At 36.7% G+C, this 20159-nt stretch overlaps 1 protein-coding gene across 27 annotated transcripts in view; it reads right to left on the reverse strand.

Annotated features, from left to right (window-relative positions):
- Window positions 1-20159, reverse strand: part of pde3a (phosphodiesterase 3A, cGMP-inhibited) — a 176992-nt gene that overhangs the window by 101770 nt on the left and 55063 nt on the right. For 24 of the 27 annotated variants that reach the window (XR_015482407.1, XR_015482406.1, XR_015482404.1 and 21 more), the window contains exon 1: window positions 18531-19790. The exons of the other annotated variants lie outside the window; for them this stretch is intronic. Coding sequence is in view for 5 of the 24 variants with exons in the window: in XM_087247804.1 (XP_087103930.1) it covers window positions 18531-19292 (762 nt within the window). In the remaining 19 variants the exon portion in view is untranslated. Of the gene's footprint in view, window positions 1-18530; window positions 19791-20159 lie in introns of those variants that run through there. 27 annotated transcript variants of the gene reach the window in all.

The following is a 20159-nucleotide window of genomic DNA, read 5'->3' on the forward strand; positions in this document are numbered from 1 at the left end:
TTAAAAAGTTGTAGGTGATTTCGTACAGCCTATTTGTCATAGCACTGTGCCTGTAAACATTATAATTAAGACAAACTGAGGAGTAAACTGCATGAAAACGAAGACCACACCAAACTAACATCCAACATCTGAACCCATGTTTGTCAGCGTCAAGACTCAAAGACCTCTGGCCTTCAGTTTCAGTAAAAGCTCTCCAGATCAGAAACATGAATCACTGAAGTGAACATTCCCAGCTCCGCAGGCAGAAAACCTATCAGGGCCGCTGGTGAAGGTTCAGGGAAAGCAAGGAAGCTCTTGCTGCTCGGGGTCACTTCCATCGGTCAAACGCCTGCAGCACAGCGTTTCACACCGCTTCAGATCACACTCTGCTTCAGCAAAGCATCACGTTACAGGGGGATTCACACACACACACACACACATATGCCATTAACACTAAGAAACACTCGTCACTTCAGATTACACACACACACATTTACCAGTCCAGGAAAAACATATCTGTCATAACATTTCTGCAATAAATGCTGGTTCTTGTGAGCTTAGGAAACTACAGTAGTATACAGCATTGTGAATGACATAATCAAATTAAATATGAGGAGAAAATATAGTTGGATGATGTCAGGCATGGTGCATCATGGGAGTTTGTTTCAGTTAACAAAGATGCATCTTATCAATCAAGGGTGCATTGATGGGGTACTGTTCTAGGTCGCTTGCTTTTCACATTATGTATGCTACACTATCATAAATAAGCACAGAATTGGTTTATTCTGCCACTACTCTGCTGATAGTATGCTGAAATGTTCCACTATCTGAAATATTGTCATGCATTTTTGTTTTATGGTTCATCTAAATGTGCTTTGACACAATCTATATCATAAATAGAACTAAAAATGATTTGCTGCTGCAATGCTCTGATTGGTGCTTCATTGGAATGGGCGGGGCTAAATGCTGCACATTATGTTCACTGTAACTCTGGTGTTTCATTGAAGTGGGCGGAGCTTAGGAGATATTTTGATCACTGCAGCTCTGATTGGGGCTTCATGGGAGTGAGTGGAGCTAAATACTTGTTGCACGCTTTGCTCACTCTTACTGCTACCTCATAGAAGTGGGTGGAGCAACAGAGATATTTTGGAGTATTTTGATAACTGCAGCTCTGATTGGTGCTTCATGGGAGTGGGCGGAGCTAAAGAGATTTTTTTGTGTTTTTTGACCACCGCAGCTCTGATTGGGGCTTAAAAGAAGTTGACAGACAGAGTTTTTGGTGTATTTTGCTTACTCCAGCACTGATTCAGAGTTCATGGAAGTGGGTGGAGCTAAATTTTTGCTTAGGGGCACTTCATTCACTCTTCATAGGCATAAATATGTATCTTGGTGCATTCTGACCACTTAAATATGTCTTTTTCAGTGCATTTAGATCACCGCAGCTCTGATTGGTCTGATGTTTTTTCCTGGTACTTTATGGAAGTGGGCGGAGCTAAATACATAATTTGGTGTGATTCGATTGCAACTCAAAATACCAATACTTAGCTATAAAACCTAATAAAATAAGCCACCCTCAATCCATAAATTAGCCACGTTGGCATAATTTGTTGATATTTTATTAGTTTTAAGTGGAATCAGCAGTGAAATGTACATATAAGTACACTTTCTAAAGTAGCTAAATGTAAGTAGAGGCACATTTTTCCACTGAGCAAATGTTGGCCCATTTAGTTGAACACGAAGGCAATTTCACTCACTAAAAAGTACTTGTGCATGACATTTTGGCACCATGATAGTTCAGTGTTCCCTGGAGCACCATGAAAATACCAAGGTACACTGTTTGGTCCACTTGAGCGAATTAAGTCATGCCTACATTTCCAATAAGTGAATACGCATACTTGTTTTACTGTGCATTCTGGGAATTTCTATGGAGGAAACACGATTTTGCCAATGGGAAAGACCTAGAAACGTCTGACTTTTAATGCTCGTTCTGCTAAAGGAGATGTAGCAGTGTTTCCTTACAGATGGATCACATCTGTGAAGGAAGCACAAAACTTTAACATGCCCTCTTTCTCTCTCTATCTCGCTCTCTCCCTCCCAGTGAGGAGAACAGGAAGAGATGTGGCATTAAAATCCCTATAATTTTTTTAATCGCCTCCAATGAAATTGTTAAAGCAGCATGACGGCAAACTAAGCAAACACATAAACGGCTTTATCCATGTGAGTCTGCGAAACAATTCTGTGCATTACAGCGGCGTATATCTCCACACACACACACATAAACAACCGCTAAGTGTGCTTAACATTTTAAAGCCTGGCACTTACTGAAAATAAAAACAACACTGTCATTGTTTCTGCTATAATGTCCTCAGTGTTTAGCAGATCTATCTTTCCTATCTGTTAAATGTCAAGCAGAAACAAGCTTCAGGAGAAATGTTAAACAAACAGAACAATTTGTACAACAGTCTTTCAGTACATACCAATACATCACTTAGCATAAGCAAAACTGACCTAAAGAAGACACAAACAGCTAATGTTGCTAATGCTATACATGACAAAAATAGTAAACGGGAATAAAACACTAGTTTAAAGGAGACCTATTATGCAAAAATCACTTTTATAAGGGGTTTAAACACTGTTGTGTGGCAACATAGTATGAATATAAGCAGCTTCTAAGAGTGAACATGTATTAATTGTATTATTTATAATCAGACTTGTCTGCAGAAACACTTTGATTGACATTCTCCCTTTGTACGTGTCACAAGAGGGAGAAAGCCCGGCCCACTAATCACAATCTCTCCCTCATTAACATAGGACATTAGTCTAGTTTTTGAATCTGCCACTATGCTGACACACAGGCATTTGTAGCCCCGCCCTCTTCTAAAAAGAGCACAATCTCATTTGAATTTAAAGTGACAGTCAGCAAAATGCCACAATTTGGCTCAAAGCCTAAAAGGGTCTGTTATAAAATATTATCCATGTGATATTTTGAGCTGAACCTTCACACACACTCTATGGACATCAGAGACTTGTTATACATCTTGCTAAAAGAGGCATAATAGGTCTTTTTTAATGTTTAATTTCAATACCAGGAGCTAAACCTAAATGTACAGTATAGGAGGAGGCTTTGTTTTATGCATTAGATTAATGTTCAGATGTGGTGCACCAATCCAAAGTGGACATAAAACAAGGTTTGACAGACTTCTATTTCATATTGTGTCATATTTCCGAGCAAAACAACCTCTAGAAAAAAAAAAAAACGGGATTTGATTTTGTCAACAAGGAACTAATAGGATGGATGTGATCTATGAACACGATCTCTCGACAATTCGTAACTTTTTGATTTAGTGGCTACAATCTCATTCATACAATTTAGTATGATTTGCTCATCCCTCAATTATGGTTGGGTTTAGGGGTAGGGTTGAGTTGGGAGCCACGTCTTCTTTTTAAAATCGCACATTTTTGTACGACTGAACTCGAACTGAGCCGAATTATCCACTAAACTTAAACAAGTTTTCCCGTGAGATCAGGCTAGGTCTGCTATTGGTCGATCACATGTGATTGACAGGTTGATCTCACCCCTGACACCAGCAAATACCAATCAGAGAACAGAAGTGACCTTGTTAACGTAAGTGGAAGTTATTTTTGATTAAAATGGCTCTATGTAGATTTAGGAAACTGTAGTTTTGAGCGCCACCAGTGGTCATTCAGTGAACTGTAGCTTATTGCTCGATTTGTAAGTAAATGAACTGTGTATAATTAATCAAAATTGAGTTAAATCAACTTAACAGTTCCAAGTTACAAAGGTTTTACTCATTTTTTAAGTGAAGTCAACTTGTTGCTTTAAGGCATCAGGTTTACTCACTTTTTTAAGTAAAGTAAATTTACAGTGTATTGTGATTAATCTATTGTTCACTGTTTGTTCATGTTAGTATAATAGTAAGTACATTAACTAACACAAACCAATGCAACCTTATTGTAAAGAGTCATTTGCAGTAAAAAAAATACAATTAATGCATGAGAATTCTTCTATACAGCTCCTTTTAAAATGCAATGTTAAAATATGAATGCATGCTTGCTAACTTTAGCTAATGCACTGTAAGTTACATGAACAAACAATGAACAACTGTATTTCCATTAACTAACATGAATGAATACTGTAATTAATGTAGTGTCCACTGTTGGTTCGTGTTAGTATGGGCATTGACTAATGCAACCTTATTATAAAGAGTTACCATTTATTGCAGTAAAAAAAAACAATTAATGCATGAGAATTCTTACACACAGCTCCTTTAAGTGCGTTTTTGCAGTCTGTCTGTGATCCAGCAGCGTTTCTCACAGTACCTGTCAACTCCTGACGCAAAACAGGGCCAATTTCTCACGCGAGCTCAGACCGAGAAACTCTTCACATTATTAGTAACCCAATAAGTAACCCAGCCGAAAACACTTCCAGCTGTAACTGCACACGCAATTAACACACACACATTTGCAGACGAAGCATCAAGATGGGCAGTGAAGGTGCAGCGGCAGCAACATGTCGGAAAAAAAAGCAACTCTGTGTGTTTCTTGGCTGCGGTTAAAAATCTTCCAGCTGCCGTTTCATTGTTTCCTCTGAGAAGCCGGTGGTAAAACGTTATCAAAACCTCGCAAAGTGCTTTGGGGTCCCTGGGGAAACAGCTAAAGTTTACTGCGATAACAGGGAAACTGGAGAAATGTGACTCTCTGATAAAGATATTAGTTATAATTAATGAGGTGAGCTCATGGGTTTAAGATGCTTTCCCAGAGACCCAGAATACACTGACATGTTTGATTATTGTCATCACATCTGATTCATACTACATGACGCCACTGAATTTTAATGAGCTAAACATTAATCATCAATGCTTTATTTATATTTATAGAGATTGAGGAGACAGTTAAAACTAAGCAAAGGTTATGGATTGTATTCATAAAAACATAAGCATTGATTCAAATAAATAATCTATTAAACATACGAATATTAATGTGTTAAATTTAGAGTGACAGTTTTTATAATTGAGCTTTAAGTCTGTTAATGGATTACAATTACAGGACGTATAATCACTAATGATATGCTGAATAATCAAATGGATCTACTGATCTATAAATGCATCAAAGAAAGATGTCTTAACCTAGATTTTATTATACTGTCACTGAATAAAAATAAAATATAAAATGATAATTATTAATATAAACAAATATTATTAAAATATAGTAAGTAAATAATATAAAATTAATAATAATAATAATAATAATAATAATAATAAAAAAATGAGTAATACGAAAATAATAAAAATAAAAAAATCCTACAAATTATTTGCACTCGAATAATAATACAAACAATGAATATTACAATATAGCAATTAAATGTAAAATTATTATTAATAATAATAATAATAGTAATTGTTATTAAAATTTATAATTACAAAATAATAAAAAATCCAAAAAATGTATTGCACTCAATTAATAATATAACCAATAAATATGAAAATGTAGTAGTTAAAAATATATAAAACTAAAATAATAATAATAATAATTATAATAAATAATACATAATAAACAACAGTTGTTATTGTTATTATTAGAATTACTTTTACTATTAATATTATTGAAATTATTAATTAAAAAATAATAAAAATAAACAAGCCAACAAATAACTGCACTCAATTAATAGGATAAGCAGTGAATATTAAAATATAGTCATTAAATAAAATAATCCTAATATAATAATAACAACAACAACAACAACAATAAAAAAAATAATAATAAAAATAATAATAATAATAATAATAACAATAATAATAATAATAATTTAATACAATTACAATATAAATATAAATAATTCTAAAATAATGATAGGAAATGTAACAAATTAATCCAACACTTAATATAAAATGTATTTCAAAGCTTTAAAATGCAAACTTCGAAATCAACATCGTTCAACAGCCGAGGACTAGTTACTCCACACTCAAATGTATTTTGGACTTGAGCAAATGTGCTATAAACTATCCAGAGCGAATCCGCTTCCCCCTAACTCAAATATACCCCGCAAAAAAGCAAACCGTGCCTGAAATACGTAAACCGTAGTGCGAGAACGAGCGAGACAAACAGACAGATGTACAGACAGCGTTTTTGTCGCTGACTGGCTCGACTCTGAACCTTCCCCCCATCACTGCACCATCTGCCATCCATATTTTGGAAAGTAAAACACGCCAGTGAGTGAGTTAACAAGACAGGCCTTGTCTGAGCGGACACTCATCTGGGCTGCAGTGGGAGTGAAAGAGAGAGAGAGGGGTGAACTGGAGACCCAAAACACCAGGTTAAATCAACAAGAGCCATTCGACAACACTACTGAGTGCACATTGCTGAATAATAATAATAATAATCTGATTATGCTGAGATATTATTGTTTTTATTATTATTATTGGTAGTTTAGTATGGATTAGGAGTTAACATATCTATCAAATAAAATAATATTGACTAGTAATGAACAATTTTATACCAGGCAACATTAAAACAGCAAGATCCCTTCAACTACATTACTAAGTGCACACTGCAAAAATGAGAAATGTTCAGATTATGTTGAGATATTATTAATATTACTTTTTTTATAATACCTGGGTGATAATGCTGATTTAATAGTTAGTTTCACTATAAAATAAATACATTTTGATTAATAATGAATAATTCTGTAAAAGGTCAGATAAAACAAGAGCGCTTCGACAACACTACTGAGTGCACACTGCAAAAATGAAAGAAAAAAACTGAATATGCTGAGATATTATTATTATTATAATTATTACTTTTTTATAATAACCAGGGTTAATATTGCTGATAGTTTGTTAATAAAATAAATAAATTTTAACAGCCCTTCGAACACTGCACACTGCAAAAATGAAAGAAAAAAAATTATTATGTTGAGATATTATTATTATTATTATTATTATTATTATTATTTTTTTTTTTTTTAATTACTATTAATAATAATATTATTAATACTTTTAATAATAACCTGGGTTAATAATGTTGATTTAATAGTTAGCTTGGCTATAAACAAAATTTCAGTTTTTGATTAATAATCTAATAATGAATAATAATAATAATAATTATTATTATTATTATTAATACATTTTTTATAATAACCTGGGTTAATATTGCTGATTTTAATAGTTAGTTTGTTTATAAAATAAATACATTTTGACAGACCTTCGACAACACTACTGAGTGCACACTGCAAAAATTAAAGAAAAAAAATCTGATTATGTTGAGATATTATTCTTTTTATTTATTTATTTTTATTTTTATTATTACTATTTTTTTTATCATTATTACATTTTTATAGTAACCTGGGTAAATAATGTTGATTTAATAGTTAGTTTGGCTATAAATTAAATACATTTTGACTAATAATCATTATTATTATTATTATTATTATTAGTATAAGTAGTAGTAGTTGTATTACTTTTCTAGAGTAACCTGGGTTAATAATGCTGATTTAATATTTTGACTATAAAATAAATACATTTTGACTAATAATTAATTATTTTGTACAAGGTCAGGTTAAAACAAGAGCGCTTCGACAACACTACTGAGTGCACACTGCAAAAATGAAAGAAAAAAACTCTGATTATGTTAAGATAATATTATTATTATTTATTTATTTTTCTTATTTTTATTAAATTTTTATAGTACCATGGGTAAATAATGTTGATTTAATAGTTACATTGGCTATAAATTAAATACATTTTGACTAATAATAATAATAATAATAATAATAATAAATAATAATAATAAATTGTATTATTATTATTATTATTATTATTAGTAGTAGTAGTAGTAGTAGCAGTATTAATACTTTTTATAGTAACCTGGGTTAATAATGCTAATTTAATAGTAAGTTTGACTATAAAATAAATACATTTTGACTAATACTGATTAATTTTGTACAAGGCCAGAATAAAACACTATTGCATACTGCACAAATGGGAAAAAAAGTCTAGATTATGTTGAGAAACATTTAAGTATTATTATTGTTTTTTTATGTACATTTTTGTTTTTGTTTTATGTAATTAACACGGATAAGTAATTAAGTATGAATTAACAACTATAAAATAAAATAATTTTGACTAATACTGAATAATAATGAACCTAATTAACCTAGTTAAGCCTTTAAATGTCTCTTTAAGCTGAATACTAGAATCTAAAAATATCTACCAAACTATCATCATGGCATAAAGATAAAATCAGCTCTCCGTTAAACAGAAATTGGGTAAAAAAACATACAGGGGGCAAATAATTCAGACTTCAAGCGTATATCAGTATCCCGATGCAGTCCAGGTAAATGCCAAAACATGTGCAAAAGAAAAAACATCAATGCCTTTCACAAAAACACAATTTCCAAAAGCCTTTGAACAGCCTTGACTCTCCAGACACGCTTTTACAGCAGCGTGTGCCCGGCCTGCAATTCATTTGGACTGACATATGTAGAGCAGCTAATGTCATTTTGGTTTTCGCCAGCTGCGCACCTGGTTCAGATAGAAGCGGCTCCTTGGAGCTTGTTTGGAAAGACTCGAAAAACTGCAAGCATTTTTAAAATGGATGAGGTTTTTGGCAGCCGGCGCTCAGGCAGGACAGCTGAGGCTACACATTCCAGGCCTGGCACGGTTGAGGCCGCTTACAAGCAAAATACAGCATCCACGTCAAAGATCCCTCTGTCTGCCGCAGCGGCGCACACCAGACCCATTACAGCGAGTGAAGACGCAGGCCTGCAGGAGGGAGAACAACCCTCCGCGAGTGCAGAGCTCTGGTGTCAATTAAAAAAACTCTCAGGCTGGAGAGTCAGGCTACTGCAGGTACTACGGCTGCACAATATTGGAAATATATGACATTGCAATATTTTGTTTTACTGCAATATAGAGTACAGTTGAGCACAATGCTCCTTTGTTATTTCATTTTGAACAAATGGAGATGATTTACTGACTTGCAGAAATTAAGATTAATTAAAACTCTAGATTTTACAAGGGCAGGAAACAAAGCAATGGCATTTTGCACAGACGTTTGTTCAATCTTGTTTTTCTCGCTCATAAGCATATGAAGTCTAATAAATCTGACTAGAGTATATTGCGATTATAAAAGATTTGAATAGCTTCATTTATTAATCCAAAAAACAAACAAAAAGCGCTCAGGGGTAACTCAAATATTTGGTCGGTGCTCTTTGGGTAAGGGATTCATCAAAACAACAACAGGAATCAGTCCAGGGCACTCCAAAAATTTGAGAAATTTAAAAAGCCCTTACATGACTAAATCTTGAAAAACCTACGCGTTTCAGCAAGGAACTGCCTTCATCAGGGTAACAGTGATCAAGTGCGTCAAGAGTATCTTTTGAGTCGCTATGACTCGTTTAAAATGACTCGTTTAAAATAAAAATAAAAAAAAACTCGTTCAAATATCTTACGTTAGCTTAGCTTCGCATAGCTAATTGAATCAGATTAGACCATTAGCTATAAAATGATGATATTCTTATTTAAAGCTTGAATATTCTGTAGTTGCATCGTGCATTAGACTGAGAAAATTCGATCGGGACGGAAAATGAAAGTTGCTATTTTATTAGTATTAAAATAATGCTATTTTCTACGATATGGCTTGAAATTAAACTCTCATTCTGCACTGTAAAAAAAATCTGCAATTTTACAGTTTATTTCCGGAAATAAACCGTAAAATAACAGCCGTTAAACTACAGAAATATACAGCAAAATAATGGACATTAAATTTATTTTTAAATTTAATATTTTTTATTTTACAGTAAATTTCTGTAATTTAATATTTGTTATTTTACAGTAAATTTCTGTAATTTATTGGACATCATTTCATGGCATTTTTTTCAATACCACAGCTGCCAGAAATCAGCCTTAAAATTACGGATTATTTATTTTGATTATTGGCAGAATAATCAAGGGACTTTGCTGTGGCAGCGCAATATTACACAGTAATGCCTGAAAATCTGCTAACTTCAGTATCACGAAAGAGGCTTTCTCTTTGTGCATCGTTCCCTCATAGCAAACTAACGTTAAAAGGGGCGTGGCTAGGAATATTGTAGATGTCTAACTGACATCATTAGAGAAGATGCTCAGACTTTGATTGAAGATGGCCAAAATAAGCTCTTTCCTTTCTTTAAATTTTAATTTCAGGCTGACTTTAAAGCTCGAAGTGCTGGTATTGACAGCAGAAAGAGTTAACCAAAATAGTAAAATAACCCTCAATGTTGAAGAAGTCTGGTGTTAACTATATTTGCCCAAATATATAACCCTTCACTTGGATTATTCGACAGATTTCCTTCAGAAACTAAATTCATATCTGGAGTCTGGAGACTCGCATGTTGAGTTGCACACCCGACAACACAACGTTTGCAAAGTTTTTCTGCCGCCAACATTGTAAATCTCTGCTGCTACAGCAAGTAAACATAAATAGTGGACTGTGGGTGCAAATGTGCAGATTGAAGGGGTGGTAATGCATAATAAGATCCCCTTCTTACGTCACTAGTGAAATCTGAACAACACATTTTTCCTGATGTCTGCAGAAAAGGGCTAATCAAAACAGTTACTGGGTTTCCTTTTTCACATTTTCTTGGTTGACAGATGCACCGGGGACCAGATTACGGCACTTAAACACAGAAAAAGTCCAATTTTCACAATACATTCCCTTTATGAGGTTCATTATCAAGCCTGGCAGACAGAAAAGTCCCACCTACTAACCTCATATCTGCACCAGGCTAGGGAAAAAAAGGAGCCCTTATAAAAAAGCCCATGGCACAGAAACATACTCCTGGTCTCTATGGATCTCTATTTGCGTCATTCCTCAAATAGCTGCTCGCACACCCTTCTTTCTCCTCCAGAAGTCTAATACATTATCCAGTCCTCCATCACAAAAGAAACAGAAACATCCCGCATTCTCAGGCCGCTAAAAATGCCACTGTTTTTCTACTAGTTTGGGAGGAACGACAGCGGGAGACGACCCTGCCGTTAATCGTCTGGAGAGAAGATGTGAGGAAAGCGCCGATTGCTTTCTCTTTTAAGTCAAGTATTAATACACTCGCTTCATGTTAGAACTGAAAAAAAAAATGAAGCTTTTTTGATGGTTGGGTATATTTTTAAAACTTTGAATGAAGATGACAACCAATATATTGACTTGTGCTCCCATCTGATCAATCAGCAAAAGAAAAGAAAATCCATGGTAATCTTAGTTTACATCTCACAAATCTGAGCTTATTACTCATTGTAGTTTTTCTTCTTCTCAGTGCGACTTTATTTATCCAAGAAAAATAAAAAAAATTTTCTATGAAAAAACGCAATTAAGGAGTTGGGAGTTTTCCTCAATATTCAGACCAGTGTTGGGGAAAGTTACTTAAGAAAGTAATGCATTATAATATTAATGTAACTACCCAAAAAAGTGGCTAGTTGCATGACTTAGTTACTTTTTATGGTAAGTAATGTGTTACATTTCTTTTGAGTTACTTTTTCATACCTGCCTGTGGCTTGATCTCCTTCAGAACTTGCAGGGTATTTCTCTCTCTCTCTTTTTTTTAAAATAGAGATTATTACAAACACACGTTACTAATATTCATATGTAACTCACGTTACTTGTGTTATCGCCAACAATGACTCTATCTATAACCTTTTTTTTCTGAGAAATGTGACTTTATTTCTTGCCATTCAGATTTTTTTGTTACATTACAATATACAGTGCTCAGCATAATTGAGAATACATCATTTTGAAAATGAATATTTTTCTCCATTTCTCAGTGAATATGGGCAATTTCTTTTAGTGCATTTAAACAAAACAGATTTATTAAACAGATATATTTATTAAAATGCTATTTTATTCACCAAACATCTTTATAAATTGAAAGATAAAACAATTAAATTCAAGCAAATATTGCAAAAGAAGCAACAACATACAACATTTCAACTCAGTTTTTCTAATATTATTATTATTATTTTTTGCTTCTCTTGATTTTTCCTTTTTTAAATTTGTATTTAATAGTTTTCTATAACATATACCTTTGGCTCTACTAGTTATTGGAGCGTTATCGTAAGTTATTTTGTTAGATAAGCTCCAGATTTGGCTTAAGTACTGACCTATTTAATGTATATGCAAAAATATAATATTGTAGAGCTTCCTATTAAAAATATGAATTTAAAGAGAGATTTGTGAGGGGTGAACTTATATATGCTGAGCACTTTATAAACTTGCAGCTGCAAGATATAACTCTACAAATAATAGTCCAAATTGTGAAATGCAAACTTGCATTGATTCATTACTTTGGTGAGAAGAGAAAGATTTTGCCATCATTCTTACAGCTACTGTATTAGAAGCACAAATAAAACTATTAAAAAAAAAAACAAGCAAGTAAAAAAGAATCTAAATGTATTACAGTAATAACTGTGGAAACTCATAGCCTGTAAAAAAAAGTGTCCATCCCATCAACACAGTTTTCATCTGATTAAATCTCCTGTTTCACTCCAAAATGCTTTATATTATAGAAATAAAATGGGTTGCATATTATTATTCTTTCATCCGAGATGTCTGAAGATGACGTGTCAGCAGCTCAAACAAACAGAGCAATGTTTATAAAGCGCTGAAGAGCCAGTGTTTACACTCATTCAATGGCAATGAATGGCTTCACATAACACACTTCAAGACAAAAACCTGCTGGCCCTTCATACAAATGTGCCACGAAATCTGTTAGACTGCCAGTGAGACATGCACTGAAGACCTAAATGTATTATTTCTTCCTCTGTTAAACATAATTCGGGAAATATTTGAAAAAAAAAATGCACAGGAGGGTGAATAATTATATGTGCAAGAAGGAGAAGAAAAATGTAAAGATACATTTAAAAACGAGACGAGAAATTCTTTAAAAGCACTCACCTTGTTTTCGGTAGCTTACTTGTCAGTGCACATTAAACTGGGACAGGAGGACGGGTTTTAACATTTAAAATGACACGCTTCCCCTTTAAGTGAAGATTTAAATACTCTCTGCTCTGCCCAGAGGCGCCGGCTCACGGCGAACAGCTTTTCCAGGCAGCCCTGGGCTAATCGCAATTCAGTGACCCGCTAAAGGCTACTAAAGACTCCACGCGGTGAGGTGTTTGAGCCGAAATGACTCCTCGCGCCATTAAACGGGGGTTTTTCCATGAACACAGTCCTCTGGAGATCTGTGCTTAAACGCAGCGAGGTACAGCTGGTTCAGTTTACCATCCAGACACACCGAAGATGAGTAGTCAACTAGAGCACTTAACTTGAGAACTAACACTTGCAATTTCCGCAGCCGTATGGCTGAAGCAAATCTGTTGGATGAATCTGCTTTCTCACTTTAATAAGGTGAGTCGAGTCTGTGGACAGCAGAGATGAGTGAGACGACCAAGTCAACATTTTCAGTCCATTTGAAGGACGTTGCGTAATTCACTTCACACAGCGATGTTCATAACGGGAATGATTTTATGTCCATCACTGAAAGCGCCCAGGGCATGTGCTTTGCTGAGTGGCCCACAGAAAATAGTCACAGCGACTCTGAGATCATTTCCTGTTTACCAGGGGGATATGAACCGGCGACTGACCACTTGAACTGAAACGTTTACTAAGGCTGGTTTGATGCTCAAGCCAGTGGATCTTCACATATTAATTTTGGGACTCAAGTGTGATGCATTTGAATCATTAACATTTATATTTTCCTTTCCCGCAGCTCAAGCAGTAGAAGCCAAGGTCATGGGTTTAATTCCCATGATAGTAACTGTAAAAGCAATATGACTGCAAAAGCACATTTGAACTAATATAGCAGATGCTTCTATTATCAAAAAACCTGCATTGTTTTGCATTTAAGGTAGAATTTTTATCAAGTTCATGCATTCTCTGGGAATCAAACTCATGATCTTGGTGCTTTGCTCTACACTCTTTCATCTGGGTGCAAAACACACTCTTTCATCTCTCTGAAATAGTGATGGGTCATTTTAAGCGAATATTTTGTATAAATCGAGAACGATGCGTCCTCTCAGGGAGTGATCTGTTCATTTGCGCATGTGCACATTTGTGCAGGTGGAGTAAAAGATTAGTTCCTTTTCCAAGTCCTCTATCGGGTTTGAGTCGTTCGTTCATCACATGAAAGACAGAAGCCAATCATATGCAGTCAGAGCCGGAAAGAGATTTGATCAGTTCATCTCTCGAGTTTACAGTTTAAATCGTTTGTTCATCACACGAAAGACAGAAGCCAATCCTATGCATTTAGAGCCGGAGAGAGATTTGATCCGTTCATCTCTCGAATTCCTGGTTTGAGTCATTTGTTCATAACGTGAAAGACAAAAGCCAATCATATGCATTTAGACCCGGAAACGATCTCTCGAGTCCTTGGGTTTGAGTCAACTCTCTTTACATGCTGTCACCAGAAGACTCGAAAGGTGAACTAATGATGGATCCTTTTGGCTCAGACTGTGTGCTTTGGTTAAGCTTATATGGCAGTGTCTGTGTGACGTGAACGAACCACTGAAACTTGAAGACCTGTCAGAAGAGCTGAGCTGACATAATCATACACAAAAAGACCAGGTAGACAATAAATGATGATTTTCTCTTTCTTATAGCACTCCAGTCATGACTTGTTTGTAGTGTGATCAACGTTTGGTAAAGCTGTAGATGAGTTTGAAAGCAACTCGTATCCTTTTAATAATATTTTGGCAAATTAAACGAAATGACTCGCAAAAAGATTCGTTCATCACACTGAACAAGACTTAAAATGATCCGACTCCCCATCACTACTCTGAAACTTTAACTGCCAGTTTTGCACATGTGCACTAGACATTGTTACAAATCACTCCATATCTCTAAAAAATAGCATTAATAATTTCACACAGGTAAGTGGGCTTGACAAACCACCTGTAAAAACACTCTTCCCTCGCTCTTAAAAAGCACTTAATTATCTGTGCACTAATGGTTCCTTTGTATAATGAGCACTTCTTGTGTGTATTGCCTCTTCTTGTTGAATCTCTGAATGCCTCCTCAATTGTAAGTCGCTCTAGACAAAAGCGTCCGCTAAATGACTAAACGCTCTGCTGTTTGAGAACACTCATTAAATGTGAACTACTTTCAGCTACAGCATGGAGCTCTGTAATGACCCACAGTGCATGCCCCGGGTCACTGAAAGCATCCAGGGCATGTGCTCTACTCTGTGGGTGATTGATTATTTACCAGGGAGATACGAACCAATAACCAACCACCTGAGCGGAGACATTAACTAAGGCTGGTTTGTGTATTGGTCCAAGCCTTCACTTCAGGTCTTAAGTGTCATGCATTGGATCATTATCATTTATGCTTAGTTTTCATGTTGCTCAAACAATAAAGCAGGTACTTGCAACACCACAGTCATGGGTTTGATTACTCGAACATTAACTACTGTATAAGCCTTAAATGAATATATGCAAAATATGTTTTTAACAAATGTGGCTCTTGCCCAAAGTGACTTTGCATTGATGTTATGCATTGTATTAGTTCATGTATACTTTGGGAATTAAACTCTTGTTCTCTGTGCTACTGTTTAAGATCCAGTGACGCTCATTGAATGTGAGCTACTTTAAATCACATGACGTAGTTTGATAATGGCTCAAAGCGCCAGGGCATGTGCTCTGCTGAGTGGGTAGCAGATAATGGTCACAGCGCATCTGAGCTCATTTCCTGTTTACCAAGGTGATAAGAACCAATAACCAACCACCTGAACTAAAACATATACCAAGGCTGGTTTAACAATCAGTCCAAAAGCCAGTTTGCATTGACCTTAACTGCAGTACATCAATGGTATTCCTGTAGTTTTAACAGTACAGCTGTGCTTGCAACAGCAAGGTCATGGGTTTGATTCCCTGAACAGTAACTATAAAAGTTATATGCATACATTCATGATGTTCACAAAATTGGCAGAAGTTGTTTTTTTTAATCCAGAGAGACTTACATATAAGCTATACATGTGATCAGTTTATAAATCCAATGGGAATCGAACTTACAAGCTTGCTGCTGTTTTTGGTGACACTTGATTTTGATGGTCCATTTGAGTATTAGTAGACTGTCTGCTTAATATCTGCTGATACTGCTCCTTCAACAGACGATTAACTGACTATAAGAAACTTAGCAAGTAAATGTGAACTTAAACTAACCCTAACCCCAACCTAACAGTCTACTTATGATCTAATAAGAATTAGTCGGCATGTAGATGCAATGTAACTTAAATTCAACAAACGGACCATCAAAATAAAATGTGTCCCTGTTTTTAAGGTGGAGATTCTTATGAGTTTGATCTACTGTACAACATGTAGCTTAGTAATGACATTCACAGTACTTTTAGATCTAAACTCCAGTGCATTTGCATTATTAACATTTACAACTGGCCTTCCTTGAGATCAAACAAAAGAGCTTGTGCTTGCAATGCCAACGTCATGGGTTCGATTCCCATTTTTGAAAAATCCAAAGTGACTTACAATTGCATTGCATTTAACCTTGAGGTCATGCAATCTGTGGGAATCAAACTCATGACCTTGGTGCTGTGGTTTACTGTTGCCTTCATTAAAAGTGAGTCGTAGCTTGGTAATGAGGAAAAGACGTATGTTTCACTGTGTTATTAAAAAATGTCTCCCTTCGGATTTGCCAACAAAGCTTCACAAACTAACATTTGTCTACACATGCATTACGAGATTGCGATTTATTTAGAGACAAGCAGTTATGGGAAACACATTACTCTCAAATAAATGTGGCAGGAGCATGCAAAGATGCAATTTATTCGTCATCAGAATCTGATCGCGTCCGAGTTTTCATAACAATTGCAAACACTGCTTTCACGCCAACCAAACTCTGACGTCAAACAGATTTGGATCCACACCAAAAGCTCAGAAGGGCGACGTTTTTTTTTTTTATGTATGCAGTGTGCGCTGTTCTGTGTGGCCCATTAAGACACACAGGTTATTGTCTGAACAGACAGTCAGAAAGACATGAACAGTGCAGGGGTCACACGGTGGTATGTTTACACAGCCAGACCACACAGATAAAACAACTACCCGTAAACCGCTATAGGAACTAATATCACTCCAGACATCACACATGTGCACCAGGTGTGTGTGTGTGTGTGTGTGCGTTAGACAGAACATGGAAATTCATGGGATCTGTTGTCTTTTCCATTTCACACACAGAGTAGAGACGTCAAAAGTTATGCACTGACAATATAATGAGCCGTAACAAAAGTTGCTCATTTCCAGATTCATCTAAAGCAAAGGTTCCCAAATATATCATTTATGTAGTCACTAGAGGGCGCAAATTAAATACAGGCAGATCAAAGCAACAATAACACTGTTTCTATTAAAACACTGGTGAGAGCTTTAAAAATTCCTATGAAATGCATTTATCCATCACCTAAAGTGCAATACAGCACTGTAAATATGACGCTTTATTTACATCCACTTTAGGATTAATGTAACATTTAAAAGGTTGTTCATCTTACTGCATGTTTGCATAAAATTGTCTAAATAAATACTTAAAACAGGACATAAGCTTGACAGCGATATGTGTAGCGAGTTTGGAGATCGGTCAGTTATTTAGACCTTGCATGTTTGAGTTAAGACTTTATACTGAACACAATAACACATTAAATGGTTAATTATAATCTAAAATCAAATTTAAAGGAAACAATTCCATATATAATGGTAAACAATGTTTAGTATTACTTAAAAAATAATGATTAAAAGTGGTGAAGTTGTGTTGTTTTAAAACACTACCGTATAGATAGCTCAAGAGATTTACAATACATGCATCCAAATACAATAACATCCCACTGGCCAGCCAAATTGTGCAACACACAGTGTTTTCTGTGCCTGTATGCGTTGCAAAAAAACACCACTAATATCCACAAACCCAAGCATAAACATAAGTGCAGAATCGAATGACACACATGCTTTTGCAATCTCCACAATGCTAGTTCAGTGATTTCTTAAACTACCTCAAACATGCTAAATTATAATGGTTGTCAGCAGGAGCTGTAAAATCAAAAACACACCAAACAGTGTACAAAAGGTGAAAGTTCACTGCTTTCTGCTAAATTGTGTCATATATGAAAACCATGTATGCATGCTTGAGTGAAGCTTTCCAAGTGTCCAACAACAAAAACTATAGGAAAATCCTTTTTTACTTTTCAAGATAAGTCACAAGAGGCGACTCTCTGCATTGCATTATGATGTTATAGTTTCTAAAGTGCATGCAGACGACTAGCAGTACCATTATGTATCAAAACAAAGAAAACATCAGTTTTAATACTTCACAAGTACTCGTATACAGCCTAAATCTACGCTTTCGTCTTGGTGATTAATAGAGGCTAGATGTGTTTGAACTTGCGCAGCGCTAGTACTTCTTAAACAACATCAAGCGACATCAATTACAATTCCGATCGTATTTACTGTACAGTATCCGCGATCGATATACAGCAGTAGCAGCCTCATCATCAATAAGAGTCCGCGTACCTGTTCTCTCTGCAGGCAGGGCAGAGATGTCCTCCTGTGCGATTTGCTTCTGGACTGGCCGTGCTGTGCCATGTCTGACGAGACTACGGAGCTGGACCTCCTGCGCCTCTTAAATACCGGAATATCTCCCCTCGATCCCTCCCGGTGTGATGCGCCCTGCTCCGGCAGCAGCCTGTCCGCATACCTCGCCAGCAGGACCCCGAGCAGCCCGAGCAGGTACGCCAGGTACGGTCTCCAGCTGGCGCGCACTTTCTGCAGCGACAGAAGCGACACGGTCCTGATGATGCTGATGAAGAGCAGCACGGAGATGCCCTGACCCAGCCGCACCACCATGAGCGCCCCGCTGGCCAGGCAGGCGAGCAGCACCAGCGCGGTGGCCGTGAATGAGTACAGCTGCTGCGCATCCAGCAGCGACTGCGCCGCCGCTTCGCCCAGATGGCACACGGTGAGCAGGAACACTGCCGTGCGGATCAGCACCCCGCAGCGGAGCAGATACACACCCACCCAGAAGAAGGCACACACGAGCGTGAGGACGGGCGAGAGCAGCTGCCACACGAGCTCCACGAGCGTCACCAAGTGAGAGCCCGAGTGCGCGTGTGTGCGCTCCGCGTCCCAGAGCAGCGCGAGGAGCACGGACAGCGAGGCGACGCACACGGCCGACGAGAGGCTTCTACGGCTTCGCAAGCACGAGTGCCAGCAGTCCTGCTCCACGGGAGTGACACAAGTGCGCACATAGCCGTTGCGCACGGATTCCAGTGCCATCGGTCACGGGAGAGCACGCGTACGCGCTCGCGCACACACGCATTAATGCGCAGAGCCGCTGTTCCGTTCTCACGTGAGTGGCTGCCACGAGTTCGCCTTCAACGCATCCTCGCGTCAAAAGTAGCGGAGGAGAAAAGCGAGACCCTTTGCTTCGCAATGCGTAAAATCCCCCATCGTCTTACGATCCGATCGAGGAATAACTCCTGATGTTTCTAGGCCACCATCATCATCCTCCTCCTCCTCCTCTTCATCATCATCAGGATCAGTCAATGATCTCTCCCTCCCTCCCTCTCTCTTTGTTTCTCCCCCTGGATTATTGTTCTCGCTCCCGGGCCGTTTTCACGCGTGGAAACTCTCGCTGCTGAAAGATTTCCTTGACTTTTGGATCATATTGGCGGCTGTCCCGTCGCTCGTGAGGCGGTCCTTAAACCCCGAGCGCGCGCTGAGCTCCGCATCCACCGCTAGACGACCATCCCGAGCCCATTCAGCGCATCCTTCAGCTCATTTATTGATTTCAGCTGCTCATGTGCAGGAGAACAATGCAGCGAGATCACATTTAGTGGAGAAAACAATAATAATTCAAATGCTTTTATTATATCTATTTAACATTCAGGCTTTTATTTTTCTGTGTAATGTTTCTGTTTTTTATATATATATTAAAACTTTACCTGCACTGTAAAAAATGCTATTCCACACATCTCCTTGTGTTGCCAACACAAATAAATTAGTTTAACTCTTTGTTTTTCAACCAATTTAGATGGATTAAACATAAAACAATTGTGCTGTCCTAAAAAAACATTAAGAATTGTACTGTTTCAAATCAATTTAAATATGTAGTTTGAACAAGCAGCAAAAGTCATATTTTAA

Source organism: Danio rerio, chromosome 4 (genome assembly GCF_052040795.2).
Source record: "Danio rerio strain M-AB ecotype USA chromosome 4, GRCz13ab, whole genome shotgun sequence".
Lineage (NCBI taxonomy): Eukaryota > Metazoa > Chordata > Actinopteri > Cypriniformes > Danionidae > Danio > Danio rerio.